We start from the raw sequence: 16,628 nt of genomic DNA, 5'->3' as shown, positions 1-16,628 counted from the left end.
GTACATTCTCTTCTTCCCTTAGGACAAAAAGAAAGACCCAGCTACTCGATGGCTTCCGCGAATTCTAACACCTTGTTCGGTGGTGGTGATTTACGACCGACCACGAAAACCTCCGGTCTCTTGCCTACAAACAACTCAACAGGCGTTTTCGGGAATATTTCCACCTCACAAGCCCCGTCCAGTGCATCTGCATTTGGAGCACTATCGCAATCTCAGCAGCCACCTGCTCAGTTTTCGATGCTTGGACAGAGTCAGACGCAAGGTACTGTGACGCAATCGTCACGGTCCTCCAGCCAAACAACTCAGCCTGCATTCTTTAATAGCTTGTTGGAGCGTGGTAAAAAAAGGCCCCTTTCTGCCGTTGGACAAGGCAGCAATTTTGAACAATTGCCCAGTCTTCAGTTGGGACTTGATGATATCCGGAGGAAGGCCAGAGAGCTTGGCACTGGGGGCTCAAATGATCCGCAGTCGCATGGATCAAGCAGTAAAGCGTAAGTCAGATTGTCATAATATGTATTTATATCATCTATGAAATGTTTCTGATTTTGCTTATTGCAGCCATTACCTACTAGCAGCGTCGGGTATCTCTCCCGGTCATGCGTTTCGAGACCTCAAGGATTTAGGCTCCCAGTCACCGACGGGAGTGCGCCCAAAGGAACAGGAAGCTATATTTGATCCAGACAATCAAAAATACCTGCGATGTATACAGCAGCGCGGTCGCCAAGTGATGATTGCCGAAAGTCTCGCTCGGACACATAAAGATTTCGACGCATTCTTAGAGGGGAAAGTAGACCTAGACTGGGAGGAACAACGCCGCAAGATCTTCCAACACTTTGGTCTAACTCAAAAAAATGAAAACACCGGTGATACAAAGGGTTCATTTGGCCGGTCACTGAATCAGTCAAAACAATTCGACCCTAAATTGGCCCATATCCCTTCGAGCATGTCTCGTAGAAGTGTCTTTGGACGCTCAGGGTTGGAAAAATCGGTTATAGGAACGCCTGGAGCGGGAGCAGCTAGTCGTCAACTTTTCGAAGACCCCGCTGAACGCACCGAAGGTTCAGGTATTCACTCTTCAGACCGTCGGTTTTACCGGGAGAAGATAGGCCAATATGCAGTTAAAGTCCAGATGTTAAACTCTGCTAGGCTCAAGGCGGAAACTTTCCCCATTCTTCATGAATTTGCAGAAGTTGAAACAAATGTTGGGGGGGATGTAAGTTGCAATCCTTGCAGTAGATCTTCTAGTCAGCTAATATATTAGGTTCCTCGTCAACTTTTTGATGCTTACCGAGCCTTGATAAGCATCGTTGGAGAATCTCCGAAAGCTTCAAGTGCATCGGAAGCTGTGACAATAAAAGAGCGTCAATTTGCTGAGGAGTATTTGGACGAAGCCCCAAATTCACGCCGAGCAACGAATCTGAGAAAGCGCATCGTTGAGGGCTCTAGACTGTTCCTCGAGAACTTGTTCTATAACGAGGTTGAAAACATGATCTCTAAGAACCCTCGTGAAGCCCAGCTTGGAGGCATACCGACTGTTATTAATAAAGTTCGCGCTTATATTAGACTCAGAGCAGTAAGAAAGGACCTTGCACCTGATGGGGCTGAGCTACAAATAGTTGGCCAGGATTATTGCTGGATTCTGGTATTCTATCTCCTCAGGTGTGGATTCGTTACTGAGGCAGCAGAATATGTAAGCCAAGATCCTGGGTTCCGATCCCTGGACCATAAGTTTGTTACATATATGACAACATACGCGCAAAGTAGACGATTGCCGAGAGATATGCAACAAAGGATTAACGGCGAGTACCAGCAACGGTCCCGCAACGCTCCCGACAATACGGTTGATCCTTATCGGATGGCCTGCTACAAGATTATCGGGCGCTGTGAGCTTAGCCGCAGACGCTTGGAGGGGGTGAATCAAACGGTTGAAGACTGGATGTGGCTGCAATTTTGCCTTGCCAGAGAAGATGACCGAGCTGAGGAAGTTGCTGGTGATGTTTTTGGACTTGACGACATCCAAACAGACATAACCGAAATTGGACAGCGTGTCTTCGGCAAGGGTCAAGAGGGGCCTGGTGGCTACGGAACTTTCTTCCTTTTACAAATACTAGGGGGAATGTTTGAACAAGCCGTCTCTTACCTTGGGTTTTATGCTCCAGTTAGTGCTGTACATTTTGCAATTGCCCTCGCTTACTATGGTCTTCTTCGTGTATCCGATTTCTACACTTCTGGCGAGGAAATCTGTGAGTACTCTTACTTTTTGTTCCGCTGTTTTCTTGGGTTACTAATAGAAACAGTATCCTATACTGTCAAACAGTTTCCACAGATTAATTTCTGCTATCTTGTCACTCATTACACAAGGGAATTTCGCACGGGCTTCGTCGAAGCAGCGATTGACTACTTTTCTTTACTTTGCCTCAATGCTGACCTTCCAGGGTCATTGGGCAAGTCCCAGGCTTCTGTGTGCCACGAAGCTTTGCGGGAATTTATCTTGGAGACTCGGGATTTCGCCAAACTGCTAGGTGACATACGGTCTGATGGAACGAGAATCAAGGGATTGATTGAAACACGAATTAACTTGATCAAATTGATCAATCAAGATGAGTTTCTGAAAGCAATCACTGTACAAGCGGCGGCTGTCGCCGATGACAAAGGATTGATCACGGATGCTGTGCTTTTGTATCATCTAGCTGAAGACTATGACCGCGTTATTGATATTATTAATAGGGCTTTGTCCGATTCTGTGGCTGTTGAGTTAGGCGGCGCAGCCTTGAAGTTGCAACCTTTACGGCCACGATCCCACCTGGGGGACAATTTCCAAGGTTTGGGGCAGAATACACCTGCTGAGCCAGGCAGCAGTCTCAGCCTGACAGCAGTGGAGGATCCAGTTGTTTTGGCAAGGAATATGATCGAGCTTTATAATACAAATGCCTTGTATTACCAGCAGATTCGTCAAGTCAATCGTGACACATGTGGCTTATTGCTTCGTATGATGGAAGCAAAGGCGGAAGTCAAGGCAGGGAAGTGGACATTGGCCCTAGATGTGAGTCCCTCACTTGTCTGAATCTTCCCATTATTTACTAATAGTTAATATTGGTGCAGGCCATTAATGCGCTGAACATTCTTCCGTTGCGTGCGAGAGGCTCTGTCCCGCTCATTCGAAGTGCAGCTCAAGCATTTTCATCCTATCCCCCCATCATTTCACGTAATGTCGGGCATATTATAATGTGGAGCATTACATGCATCGGCCACGAAAGGCACCGGTTAGACTCTGGGGCTTATGAAAATGAAACTAGGCAAGGATTGGCGGAAAACTTACTCGTCATGGCTAAAGATTTAATGATTTTCTCCGGTATGGTTAAGTACAAATTACCACCAAGGGTGTATGAGACTCTTGCTCGCGCCGGGGCAGACATCGGGGCATATTAGAAGAAGTCTAATCGCAGGGGATGAGTATACTCAGTGTTTGCTAGCTAGTTAAGTATTTAAATTTAGTATTTCATCCTACTTGTATCTAACTGCTAGGGCTGAACACATTCTCCGATAGTTAGAGGATTCTTACCTGGCTCTTTGAGAGACAGTTTATGCATATGCATGGCTAGATGAATACTTTGTAATGAACAGAAGTAGGGGTCTTATTCCGCGAAATTTCCCACAATATCGCAGGCAGTGTCGATGATCTAGAAAGGCCTAGCTTCGTAGTGCCGTGGACGCATAGCTTACCTTCTAGCTAGTAGGCACAGGGTACAGTATATAAAATGATACCTAGCATTTGTGCAATACTTCCCCTTCTGCCAATGCACGTCTTGGTTGTACTAGTATCTACAACTAATATATGGCGGTGTCTGTCATATATTGAACTGAGCAGATTGGAAATTCGGATGTGGGGCGTCCCGATCCGGATCTGCGCAGGTGTCTCTGCACCATTTTGAATAAGCAAGAATCAAACATACTATGCCACTCGACATGGACTATGGACATTCCAGCACCTCTGATGCAAGCTCAAAATCATCAACTCCGTGTCCTGATATAAACGCATCTCACGAAGTGGATTCAGTGCAGGTAAAAGATGGGGTACAAGTTTCATGTGATGGAGAAGTGGAAGCAAATAGTCACGGCACCACATCTCTTGTCTTGACAACCAAAGGCGAAAAGCCTCCAAAAATCACAGAAAATGCCATTGAGAACTCTGTTGAAATGATACATGATACAATATCGCTCCGTCTCGGCGGATCAAACGGCAGTTGCCATGCCTCGTTACAAAATAGCCTGATCAACAATCCACCCAATCTGGCAAGAATACGGCAAGTGATGTTTGAGTGCAAAGATCCAATAGAGATAAGCCTTAAAGAATTTGACACATACTGGCCATTCATTGATAATGTTTGGGTTAAACAAAGGTCTAATTCCAGCAAAGAGGGTCATTGTACTACTGACTATTACATGTGTCGTCTGCGACGCCCAACTCATCGCACGTCAGAAACACGCCCTCTACCAGAGGGGAGGCGGCCTCGGAAGAAAAGAGTTCGGGAAGGCGGCATTTGCAATTTTCAAATCAAAGTCGTTAGGTTTGAAGGTGCATATTCGACAGTGACCATATCAAAGACACCTGGGAGCAGCTACGCACACTCGCATGACCTCGATTACATTGACAAAGTAAAACGAAACTCTGGACTTATGGAGTTTGCTCGGAGAGAAGCTGTTAAAGGGTATTTACCTTCGTCTATATATACAAAATTTCGGGAAGAGCCCGAGAAGCTTTTCGAAGCTGGGGGTAAATTCTGCACCGTTACAGATGTCCGCAATATTTCCGCCAAATGGAGGATACTAAACCCGGAGGTTAAGCTCATGCCACATGATGGTTATGAATATCAAAAGGGACACGGGATCGTGAGGTCAAGCGGAGACAGCAATGAAAAAAGCTTAGCAAATTCGACGCCGGCAGAGGTGAATATAAATCCACCATTACCAACAGATACATTACCATTTCCTCAATTCTCCTTACATTTCCTTGATCCTTATCTTCCTAAGCAAGATGAAAGACGCCAGCTTCCACACGTCACGTTGTCTTATGCATCCTCTATGGATTCAAAAGTATCGCTTCTTCCCGGAATGCAAACGGTATTATCAGGACCTGAAGCCAAATTAATGACCCATTATTTGAGGTCACGTCATGACGCAATACTAATTGGAGTTGGAACTGTTCTCGCCGATAACCCGGGGTTAAATTGTAGACTGGAGGGTGCTGGTGGATTTGGCGGACTTGGACGAATGTGGCAGCCACGACCAGTGGTGATAGACCCCACCGGGCGATGGCCCATCCATTCTGACTGCAGAATGCTGCGGACAGCAATGGAAGGCAAGGGCAAGGCGCCGTGGGTGGTCGTGTCTCCAGGTGCTCAAATCCATCCTCAAAGGTTGATAATGTTGAAAGGATACGGGGGCGATTTCCTTCGCATTGTGGAATACAACCAAAGGTGGCGCCTGCGATGGGAAGGTATCCTGCGCGCACTAGCATCTGAAGGAATCAAGAGTATTATGATTGAGGGAGGCGGAATGGTTCTGAGCGAGCTGCTGAATCCTGAGTACACTGAGTTTATTGACTCTATCATCGTGACTGTTGCTCCCACGTATCTGGGCAGTGGAGGCGTGGGGGTGAGTCCAGATTCCAAACGTGATAAGCAAGGCAAACCAAACGCTGCTCTCAATCCAAGGGATGTGAAGTGGATGCCATTAGGACAAAACGTCATCATGTGTGGCAAGATCCGAACTGTGCCTTCTGCTTCACCTGAGGGTCCTAATGATACTAACGCTGGTTAAGTTTTAATACCTACGGAATTTATACTCAGCAATATGAAGTAAAAATAAAGGGGAGGAGGATGAATCATACAATATCCACTCCGTGGTTTGGCAAGAGGAATGTATTAATGCTTATAAATGAGTGGAATGATAATGATACCTGGAAGTTTAGGACTTCCCAAAAGGATGTGGGCCTTTGTCACAAGTATAGCTTTTGCTTTTCATAGCATGCGTTAATCTCAATTATATAATATATTTCCCAGCATATTAGAGTAGAAAGAATGGCTGTTTTCCTGGCACAGATCTTCAAAAAAAAAAAAAAAGTCCAACTAGTGGGTAAAAGGAAGTATTAAAAAGGGTGAATTTTTTATGACAGGCAATCAGTAAGCATCCTTTATATTGCCCAAAAAAAAGCCATAATGTGGGATTGTCGTGTATTTCAATGAGACAAGAAACAAAAAGAAAAGACATCAATAAAAGAAGGGCCCAGGAGATAGGATGAAAGTTGTCCTGGTACATCTGGAATGTTAGCCACAGGTGATTTTTAGCGCGTGGTGGTTCTGTCCTTTATTTTATTATTATTATTATCACCATGCCTGTCTTCCAACCAACAAACAATAACAATCAGTGAGCTGTGGCGTTACATCCCCTAGTTACTGGCCTCTGTTTTTTTTATTTTTATTTTTTTTTTTTAGGCTGCTCCTCTAGCGGCACAAACGCTCAGGCTCTTGTTTTTCTGTTTTCTTTTTCCTATTTTCATTCCTCCTTGTACTTTGCCTTCTTAACCTAATTTCTTTAGCCTCTACCAGCTTCACTTCACCCTTTTGGTTCCATCTTCCCTCTAAAACAGCCATGCCTCCTAAAAAGAGTACTTCCAAATCCCCGGCAAAAGCCACAAGTGCATCCAAAAGTTCCACAAACACCTCAACAGGGGCAACTACTGTGGCTAAAACCTCAGCTAAAGGCCCCCATGCGAAAACCAATGCGAGTGCTGGGAAATCCGCAGTGGCTAGCAAAAAAAATGGTAGCACCATTCCTAGAAGACGTCCAAAGCCGCGCCCACAACAGCCCTTAAAAAGCGCAAGGCCGAAGATGTTAGCAAGGAACCAGCTCCCGATTCCAAAAGAGCCCGTGTCGCAAAGCCTCGTGTTACGGAAAAACAAAAATTGGTTATCAATCAAGCGCCGTCTGCCCGCCTAAATGTCTACGTCTGTGGCGAAGGCAGCTCAGGTGAGCTCGGTCTTGGGCCAGAGAAGAATGCTGTTGATGTGAAACGGCCGCGCCTTAACCCTCACTTACCGGCAAGTAGTGTCGGCGTTGTGCAAGTTGCTGTTGGTGGCATGCACTGCGTTGCTCTTACGCATGATAACAAGGTTCTTACCTGGGGTGTCAATGACCAGGGCGCGCTTGGGAGAGATACGACGTGGGAAGGTGGGTACAAAGACATTGGGGACAATAAGAGTGACTGTGATTCGGACTCAGACGATGATGGGCCTGCCCTGAACCCGCATGAGTCTACACCTACTGCTATTCCGTCGGAGGCTTTCCCTGATAATACCGTCATCGTCAAAGTCGCCGCTGGTGATAGTTCCAGTTTTGCCCTCACAGATGATGGCCTAGTCTACGGGTGGGGAACGTTTCGAGTAAGAAATTCTCTTCCTCTTATCAGTCGGCGCTACTGACAATACAACACAGAGCAACGATGGTATCCTAGGTTTTGATGCCAATAACGAAGTTCAGAATACCCCGATTTTAATACCTTCGTTGAAGAAGATCAAAAACCTTGCTTGTGGTGATAACCATGTTCTTGCTTTGAATGACAAGGGCGCTGTATTTTCATGGGGATCTGGCCAGCAAAACCAATTAGGTCGCCGAATTATCGAGCGCAACAGGCTGAATGGCCTTCAGCCGCGGGAATTCGGTCTTCCCAAGAACATTATTCACATTGCTTGCGGCTCGTTTCACTCTTTCGCCGTTCACCAGTCCGGAAAAGTTTACGCCTGGGGGTTGAACAGTTTTGGTGAGACTGGTATCCGAAACGGTGCTGGCGATGACGAGGCTGCCATAGTTCACCCCACTATTGTGGACTCATTGTCTGGGAAAAAAGTCTCTCAGCTTTGTGGTGGTGCTCATCATTCCCTTGCTATTGCCAATGACGGTCAGTGTCTTGTATGGGGTCGATTGGATGGTTATCAAACTGGCATAAAGATCGACTCTCTTCCGGACGAGGCAGTCATTAAAGATGAGCGCGGAAGACCTCGTATCTTGATTGAACCAACCCCTGTTCCAGGGATCAAAGCAACCGTCGTAGCAGCTGGATCAGATCATTCCCTCGCCATTGATGCTGATGGTCGTCCTTGGTCCTGGGGCTTCTCTGCTACATACCAAACAGGGCAGGGTACTCAGGATGATATCGAGGTAGCAACTATTGTGGAAAATACTGCTGTTCGTGGCAAGAAACTTACCTGGGCTGGAGCTGGCGGTCAATTCTCTGTGTTTACAGAGCCAGCAAACCTGTGAAAGGTAGTCTATTCTTTTTCAAAGAAAAGCAAGGTGAAAGTACAGTAGTGTTTCCAGGCTCTATTTGCTAAGAGACCCTTGTGGTGCCTATTCTGTTATCTAAAAACAAGGCTCGAACTTGAACTTGTCCTTAATTTGTGGCATTTTAGTGTTGAACGTTGTTTAATTTTATTGCTCACAGTGTGGTGGTGTTAGAAGCCTATGGCTATAATATATTAGAACGTTTCATTCAACGGACCATCGCTCTCCGAGTAAATTTGGCGTAGCGTAATAGCCGGAGTAGCCTGCCTACTCCGCCTTGTAGGAGGCCCACACCACGGAACATGCCCTAGGAATCGGGTGTTCTCAATAAGAATGCTCTGCCATGGCTATATAGTACATACATTCTACCCCCTCTCGACCCTTAGCCCTGAGCAAGTACTACTTTTTACCCATCCATTTACTTTTGCTGAAGGCTAACCCCATTCACCTGTTCCTCCAAGAGTGCGTCCAGATCATCATCTGTGACATGTTGATCAATTGTATGCTGCACTTCGTTATGAGCTGGCATAGATTTTTGGAGATTATAATCACTGGTTTCTCCGGGCGGTTGTATCCATGTGTGGTGTACTGAGCGGAATTGCACCTGGTTGGGCGCGACACAGCTTGCACCTTCTGATTCGTGGGGAGTCATTCTCAATTTGTCATATTTGTCCACCAGTGTCTTGGATGATGATAAAGGTGACTGATTTTGTAAGTCAATTATCTGACGTTTTGGATTATCCCCTTCTATCCACTCCCTTCGCCTAGACTGTAAGTGCTTGGAATGACCAAGTTTTTCGATTATAGCTAAGCCGTCGGCAAACTTTGCCCGTGGGAATAGGTCATCCAACCATAACTGGTAAAGGTTCAGCAAGCGCGCTGCATCAGAGAACTGTCAACAGTGATAATAAGCATAAGTTCTTGATTAAACTGCAGCGCATGTCTAGAAAGAAGGTATACCTCGTGTCCTTTTCCCTTGAACTTCAATTTTTGCCTCGCCATGCGGCGTAGTTTTGGTATCCCAGCCTGTGATAAAAGACTACCATACATAAGCTTCGCATCGACCATAGGTGAGGCTACAAAACATACCGACTCTCGTCTAACTTAGCAACAGGCTGTCGTTTCCTAGTGACTTTTACCTCCTCTTCAAGCCCTAACTTCAAGCCCGGAGTCTCAGGTGCGATAGATGATCTAGGTGCATTAGCACCGGTATTTGCCGGCAGCTCCTGTAATATCTCGTCTAAGCCAACATCATAGTCGAAGAGGTCGTTGATGTCTTCTGGCGAGTGAACATTGGGAGTCTCAGGATTAGTTCCATCCATCATTTTTTATAAGCCGAATCCTGGGGTATAGACTGCGATTTTGGCTTTTTGATGGGGCTCCTGGAGGAGAGGGGACTTTTACTAGCTATAAAATAAGGAGTGCTGCGTAAGGACCTTTTAAGGGAATAGCTACCCGTGACGCGTTTCGATATATCCAAATACGGCGGTGAGTACCATGGAAGTCGCGTCCTGTTTGGACAATCATAACCGGCTAATTAAAATTGACCTCAGAAGCGGGCCACCTTTCCCATACAAGTTCACAATTTTTGGCTATTTCTTATGCCACCATTTATATTACTATAAGTTGTTATAAAAGTTGTAATTTATATTAAGTCTGTATACTTTTATCTATAATAACTTTAAAATTTTCATCTAGCATGCAAGCCTATGTATCAGTGCTAATAATATTTAAAAAGCTCTCATATAAATTTATTCAATGTATTTTAATTACAGGATTAATAACTGGGCTAAAATCTAGACATTAGGGAAAAGAAATTTTTATATTAAATAGAGACATATGATATATATTTATGGTTGAGATAATTAGAGTCTTAAAAGCGTTATTGTTTTCTATGCAATACAGCAGTCACCTGCTGGCCTACATGGCTTGCTCGCTTTCCAGATACGTTAGCTAGTTAACTAACTAACTTATTACTCATCATCTTAGTAAGCCCAGCAATAATCACTGCTTGGCACAAGTTCAACTCCGCAACAACCCCCAAGGCCAATTTCAGACAGCACAGTTGTTGCTATCATTCTTCAGCTCTGAAATTGGCACAATGACGGCCGATCCAAAAACTGCACTTGTGCCCCCTAAGAGAACTAATACTGACTACCCGGTAAGACATACTTTCTATCTTTAAGGTGTAATGCCATAGCTAACTGCGTTCACAGCTGATTGACTCTGACCCGTACGTTTGTTTACCTTAGGCGTCAAGCGATAATGAAATACTCACACTACCAGGCACCTGAGGCGGGTATTTGGATATGCGAGGCCCTCAGACTATATTATTGCTGGTGGAGCTGCTGCCGCCTCTCCTCTTGCATTCTGGGCCATGGAGAGAGTAAGCCCTTCGCATGTAGGCAGGGGAGGCTTTGCTCCCGTGATGAGACTAGCAACAGCAATCGGCATCATTGGAGGCTTGCACATCCTTTACCAGAGATCTTGCAGTACGTCACCATCCGAATTTACACTGATAGTTGAAATCAGTGTGCCTCTTTTTAACTCACATCAATATAGATCGCTTCTATGGATTCACCGAAAATTCGAGAGAGGCTGATATGGATATGAGGGAAATGGTGGACAAAGTCAAGCACGGCGAGCCTCTTTACGGGTCCTCGAAGGTATCGTCTTACTTGCAAGGGGTTGCGGCCAGGAACTCCCGATTCTCGGAACTCTTCATCCACGTTATTCCATGGTTCAACATTGTTAACCATGACCAGGTATGGCTTTCCTTGTTTCGCCCTTTTTTAGATCATTTGATACAATGTTGGACATGTCGAACTAACACATCTCGAAGCATGGGGTTGATACAGCTAAATATTATCAACAAGCCGAGCGAGAGCTTGAGGCCGACCGCCTGGCAAGCGCCAACTCGGCATAAACCCAAGATCAGTATGAAATGTAACCATCTGTCCATTCACATAGACTCAAAAGCCAGTCTTGAAAATGTGTATTCTAAGTTCTCCCAGCGCTATTATGATCTTTTCAAAAAGTTCTCTATCATGTAAGCATATTTGTAAACCTTGGTAAATCGTTTTCTCTATCAGCTTATGAAGAGCCTTGAGTAAAACTGTCTCACCACTCTTGCGATTTTCAACCTGTGCAACTAAACCCCTCCAATGCCAGCAAAATCTGTCTTGAGTTCTCGGTTCTTTTTAGGACGAGGTTTGGGGGCTATTTAATGGCTTAGCAGATCGCTTAATAACAGCAGAAGTATATCATCAATCACCCTTCTCGTTCTCTTGTATATAAAAGCGTCGGAGTAACATAATGGCCTCTTTAAAGAACAATCCACCATATACTGGATAAGGCGGATCTACTGTGTGGCTAAGTCAAGTCAGAACAGTTTTCATGTATGGGGAAACCACAGGATAACAAACTCAGAATGCAGTGATAGGATACTCCCTGTGCCTCCAAACCGCTCATTACCACAACCAAAATAAACTGCTCGAATTTGGTACTGTCTTAAAACCGAAGCACACATAATGCATGGCTCAACTGTAACATAGAGGTCTGTTAAACGGAGTTTTGAGCGAGGATATGTTTGAAGCATTTCATTAATAGCAATGAACTCAGCATGCCTTGTACCCTAGTTGAAGATATGTTAGAAAGGAGAGAAACCTGAAGATAGGCGCTTCCACGGGTATAGACCAAGAAACCCCGTATAAGTAGAGGTAGAAGTTAAATGTGACCAATTCAAATTTCTCCAGCGTCCCCATGTACTCTAATAGTATTTTATGTAGGCATGGCAACCTACATTCATGGACTTGTTTGTATCATTCATCCCAGAGCCGACTATTCTATTGTCATACACTAAGACACACCCCACTGGTGTTTCACCAGCTTGGAGTGCCTTTTCTCCCTAGTATAGTCATAAGTATTATAGATGCAACTGTATAGTATAAAGGAAGATTACCATCAATAGCGCCTGCGTCATAAAATAGGCATGTCTCGAGTCCCGTTCCCACAAATTAAGGGGATTTTTATTAGGGTTAGCTAGGATATATTCAGACATTTGGGACACACTCCCGATTGTCAAAATAACAAATTAACAACCTTTGTCAGGAGTGGGGTTAAAAGATACTTCATCAAGTACTAATAGATCTGTAAGACTGATGATTTGTACGAAATACAGAGCAAGTCACTTAATATTCCACAATTTGCGGCTAGTTCAAGTTAGTCTTGTCTCGAGGGTAACGGAAACCGCTCATAGAAAAATCATTATTAATCCATATTTATTTAACTTTAAAATTTGACCTATTATTAACAATAATCTAGTAACACTGATTGCCAATGCCTGTACAGTGTGCTATTCAATGATATTTAACCATTCTTCCCACAAAAGTCGAGAATTTCTAGTGCTGCCTAGTCTAAGTACAAATTTGCGCAGAAATCACTCAAGCATTATAATACTTAAGAGCAATATCTCTATAAACTAATTAAGATACTCTAGCTGCTTTAGATTATCTAGATGCTAGATACTAGATATAGACTTCGAATGTGCTAGGTATATAGATATGGAGTGTTTGGTACCCTATGCTATCTGGGAATAAAGTCGCAAGTCCGCCCAACTTGGCTACCATAATAAAGTGAAGTATCCTCGTCTACGTCACAATTTTTATAAGTACCCAGATGAGACCAGATCAACTTTTGAACGATCCACGGGACCTGTAACTTGGTTTGGAAACAGGTACTGCTGACTAATAAGATACACGCAGGCTCCTCCTGCACATACTAGTAACCACTAATTAAGTACATGTTATGTAGTGAGTTGTTTTCTACCTATTTTGTAATACTAATTAGTCTACTCCGTACATATAAGGGTATACAGTAAAACACGGATATAAGCAACGAAAGCGGTTCGGCTCTATATTTGCTTATATTAGGATTTTGCTTATATTGAAAAAGCGGCTATGTATATAGATATATATAACCTCATATTACTCCACTGTATCATACTGAACTGAAGAACGCTTATATCGACCAATAATTATTTTATAAGGTATAAGCTACACCACATGCTCAAATAAAGAATGACCGGTTATCTGCCCGACGTTGTGCCAGCTTTTGTCTGTAGAAGGAGCCTTTCCTGTCGTACAAGAAGCCGGATAAGACCCTTATCTCTATCAACCTGCTGTTCCTGATAAAGGAGCAATTTATTCAAACCCTCCAATGCCCCCGTAGCTGTAATTGCTGGTAAAGGCTGTATATATCCATCTCATCACTATCCACAGTTTCGACCGGTGCAATCTGACATAAAACCGCAAAATTAATATCCATAAAGCTATCATCAACGTGATCGTCTGCAGGATTCAAAACCTGTCAAAACCTGATTAATATCCATGTCACGGATACCATTTGAGTGCTTCTGACTTTGAAGTCCTTGCTTTATCTCGTTAATAAGTTGCTCCTCAATAAGCTCATCAGCATGTTTAACAGAAAGAGCCCTTTTAAGCGGCTTCTAACTGTATCTTTAGACAGATCAAGTTCGCAGGCAGAAATTGGCCATCGAACTGCTTGCAAAACAGTCATGGTAGACAGTGGATCAAAACCACGATCATATTAAGTCATTAAATATAATACCTATTGTTTTTTGCAATATGCCTTCCATGTACGGATAATCCCTTGGTTAAGCAGCTAATACCTTGATGTTGAGCAGGCTGGAAGCCATATATATAACTACTGTATTCTGTAGTTGTAGGTTCCTCAAATGCAGCTTCATAAGCAGAAAATTTATCTATTAGAAGAGCAACTATTTGGTCCTGCATCTTCTTATCAAACCACAAAAGCTATTCCTTAAAGATATCACCAGTTATCCACGCCTCCTTATATAGCGCCAATAGCAGCCAAGATTCTCAATAAGTTCTAAAGCATCTGAATCGCAAGAGAAATGTGCAGTTATTCAAGCCTTTTCTTTCTTGCAGCCAGGAATTGAGCTTGTAGATAAACTTCCAATATAGACCTGTCTTATCGTAATTAAAGATATTATAAAGTGCGTATATCAAGGATACGCCGGATTAAAACCATTCTAGTAGTTGTATCTTCAGATAGACTTCCAGCTTCATCAAATAGGCTTCTCTGCTTAATATTCCTGCGTTACTGGAAGCCACGAAGCCAGCCTTTACTAAATGCATCTCTTTTTCTGGATAGATCTCTGACCAGAACTCCTTCCCTTCTTGACGAATAACGTCCTGAGATATTATTATCTTTCCCTCAGCCTATTTTATCTAGTCAAACACTGCCTTTTCTAGCCCTGGCTAGGATTCTGTACGGCGTTATTTATCTTCTGCTTGGTGTGCTTTAATTTAATATTGTCAAGGAAGGCAAAGCAAGAGGAGAGGATTCGGCTAATCGAGGAGTGATCGATCGGCTGGTTACATATCTCCTAAAACCGCCTAGAAAGCTGCGCTAGTGAGAGATAAGCTTTAGACTGTATTAAGCTGGAAGGGCAGCCTCCTCGCTGTTTAAAATAGCACGTTGCGACTTCTTGACCATTTTAAAGTGGAATGCGGGGGTGTGAATAAGCAAATTTGTATGGGAGAAGCTGAAAAATTAAGCAATGATCTTGTATTGGAGTGTGTAGTAAGCAAATTTATATTAGGTGTTGCTTATATCTGCTACTGTACGTATTATAGAAACCCCCTTTAGAGCGGCCTGTAAGTTGGAAGGAAAAAAACACCGTCAGCGAGAGGATTCGAACCTCTGCACGCGAACGTAATGCATAGCTAATTGGAGAACCTTTCACAGGTACGCCATTCGAGTGCATCGCCTTAACCACTCGGCCACACTGACTTCAGGTGTACTTCTTCTCAAAGAAAACTTCAAATAGTTAGAGAAAAACTATAAAAATTTTAATGCGACTATCCCAACAACATTCTGCCAGATTATACCGCCTTTACCTTTAACTAATGTACTCACCAGTATCTGAACCACAAGCTCCACGTCATAGTAATCAAGCAACTAGTTGAACATCTTAACATAATATGGGCTGTATGTTTCATTATCTCCTGAAATGGCAGCTGATGATCTAGAGGTGTTTCAATATCTTGTGGCAGAGCATGAAAATCAGAACTCTACAGAGCTGGCGCTATCTATGGCAGCACAATTAGCACCGCGTCGGTCGTCTCAGGGGGGCAACCAGACACTTAATCTAAGCAGTGAAGCTTTCTCCCAGCTTCTACAGGAGCTCATTGGTGACAAATACAACCATTTACACTTTAACAATAATGTCACAGATGTTAGCAAATTACTTTGCCTTATCCTGAAAGTAGGTCTGGAGCCTTGTTCTAAGAATGAGGGATTAGACCCTGAAGGACAAATCCTGGACTGTTTGGACATTATTAAAACAACAGTTCAAAAAACCCCTCAAATACTAGCAGAATCTCCTGACCCTAACCTCTTGGGAGAATATACGCATGCACCCTTATATGCTTGGCTCATTGTGCGACTACTTCGATTGCTTTGCACTTGGGAGAATGAAAAGATTAGCGAGAGAGTCAGTGTCATATTTTCAACCATGATTTTCACTCAGTTCAAGTACACTAGGCTGTTGCCTGCATCCCATTCTATTGTTGGACTTCTGCGGGCCTGCACAACAGGTGTGTCACAGAGGTGAATAATATTTATCCTTTGGGCTAATGGAATCTAGAAATACTGGCATGTCTTGAAAGTCTAGATCGTCAAGAGCTGCAAGGGCATTCTGTGATTAGATTGGCTATACCCACCAAGAATGATCGTTTTTTTGTAGATTTAAACAACCTCGGTCTCTCTCACGGAATTATGGACAGGAAACTCAAGCTGGGGTCAATCTCAAACTCTATTATTCTGAGTCTTTGCTTGCTCGACTGCTTCAGGCTGAGCAAAATAAAGCCCGCTGCACCAGATGCCAAGTTTGGCGGTGATATTTTTCGACACAATTTAGGCTGGGTTTTAAACGGATACCAACGCTTATGGAGCATCGGATTTTGCTGGCTTCAGAGCGCAAACTCGAGTGGTCTTGAAAGTAAATCATGGATTTGTTTGCAAATTTTGAAAAATATTCAAAGTTGTTGCGCCCATGGAGAGCTTCTCTCTCCACACACAGAGCTGACATACAGGCTACTTCGGATACTGAGCGAAATACTCATATTAGACAACCTAAGACGACTACCAAATTTGCAGCTTGAAGCTAGCCGCCTTATCGATACCCTTACTGATTGTCTAGGACGTACAGAAGCATTTGTGAAATGTGCGAGATCTACTAT

General features: G+C 43.7%; 5 protein-coding genes and 1 non-coding gene across 6 annotated transcripts; 4 read left to right on the top strand and 2 right to left on the bottom strand.

The window, feature by feature from the left end:
- Positions 1 to 48: 48 nt before the first annotated feature.
- On the top strand, positions 49 to 3,429 carry nic96 (linker nucleoporin NIC96; the record flags this gene model as incomplete). Its single annotated transcript, XM_033567401.1, has 5 exons — positions 49 to 491; positions 559 to 1,213; positions 1,262 to 2,243; positions 2,298 to 3,043; positions 3,103 to 3,429. The coding sequence occupies 5 exons, from the start codon at positions 49 to 51 to the stop codon at positions 3,427 to 3,429; spliced, it is 3,153 nt and encodes a 1,050-aa protein (XP_033429396.1).
- Positions 3,430 to 3,966: 537 nt separating this feature from the next.
- RIB7_1 (RibD family protein) lies at positions 3,967 to 5,820 on the top strand (the record flags this gene model as incomplete). Its single annotated transcript, XM_033567400.1, has 1 exon — positions 3,967 to 5,820. The coding sequence occupies one exon, from the start codon at positions 3,967 to 3,969 to the stop codon at positions 5,818 to 5,820; it is 1,854 nt and encodes a 617-aa protein (XP_033429395.1).
- Positions 5,821 to 6,651: 831 nt separating this feature from the next.
- ATNIH1004_002714 (RCC1 domain-containing protein) lies at positions 6,652 to 8,319 on the top strand (the record flags this gene model as incomplete). Its single annotated transcript, XM_033567399.1, has 3 exons — positions 6,652 to 6,667; positions 6,868 to 7,442; positions 7,495 to 8,319. 3 exons carry the CDS (start codon positions 6,652 to 6,654, stop codon positions 8,317 to 8,319), a joined length of 1,416 nt encoding a protein of 471 aa, XP_033429394.1.
- A 439-nt stretch (positions 8,320 to 8,758) lies between these two features.
- Positions 8,759 to 9,662, bottom strand: CSM3 (Chromosome segregation in meiosis protein 3; the record flags this gene model as incomplete). The annotated part of the gene is made up of 3 exons (XM_033567398.1): positions 8,759 to 9,232; positions 9,301 to 9,379; positions 9,430 to 9,662. The coding sequence occupies 3 exons, from the start codon at positions 9,660 to 9,662 to the stop codon at positions 8,759 to 8,761; spliced, it is 786 nt and encodes a 261-aa protein (XP_033429393.1).
- A 779-nt stretch (positions 9,663 to 10,441) lies between these two features.
- ATNIH1004_002712 (putative NADH-ubiquinone oxidoreductase 21 kDa subunit) lies at positions 10,442 to 11,266 on the top strand (the record flags this gene model as incomplete). Its single annotated transcript, XM_033567397.1, has 5 exons — positions 10,442 to 10,501; positions 10,557 to 10,573; positions 10,627 to 10,832; positions 10,903 to 11,105; positions 11,183 to 11,266. The coding sequence occupies 5 exons, from the start codon at positions 10,442 to 10,444 to the stop codon at positions 11,264 to 11,266; spliced, it is 570 nt and encodes a 189-aa protein (XP_033429392.1).
- Positions 11,267 to 15,064: 3,798 nt separating this feature from the next.
- Positions 15,065 to 15,177, bottom strand: ATNIH1004_002711. Its single transcript has one exon. It is a non-coding gene; the product is annotated as a tRNA-Ser (tRNA).
- Between the last annotated feature and the right edge of the window lie 1,451 nt (positions 15,178 to 16,628).

The sequence above is a fragment of the Aspergillus tanneri genome (assembly GCF_003426965.1).
Source record: "Aspergillus tanneri strain NIH1004 chromosome Unknown AapTan_1_pilon_pilon_pilon, whole genome shotgun sequence".
NCBI classification, from domain to species: domain Eukaryota; kingdom Fungi; phylum Ascomycota; class Eurotiomycetes; order Eurotiales; family Aspergillaceae; genus Aspergillus; species Aspergillus tanneri.
The sequence above is the reverse complement of the archived record's forward strand: the minus strand, read 5'-3'. Positions and strand labels throughout refer to the sequence as shown.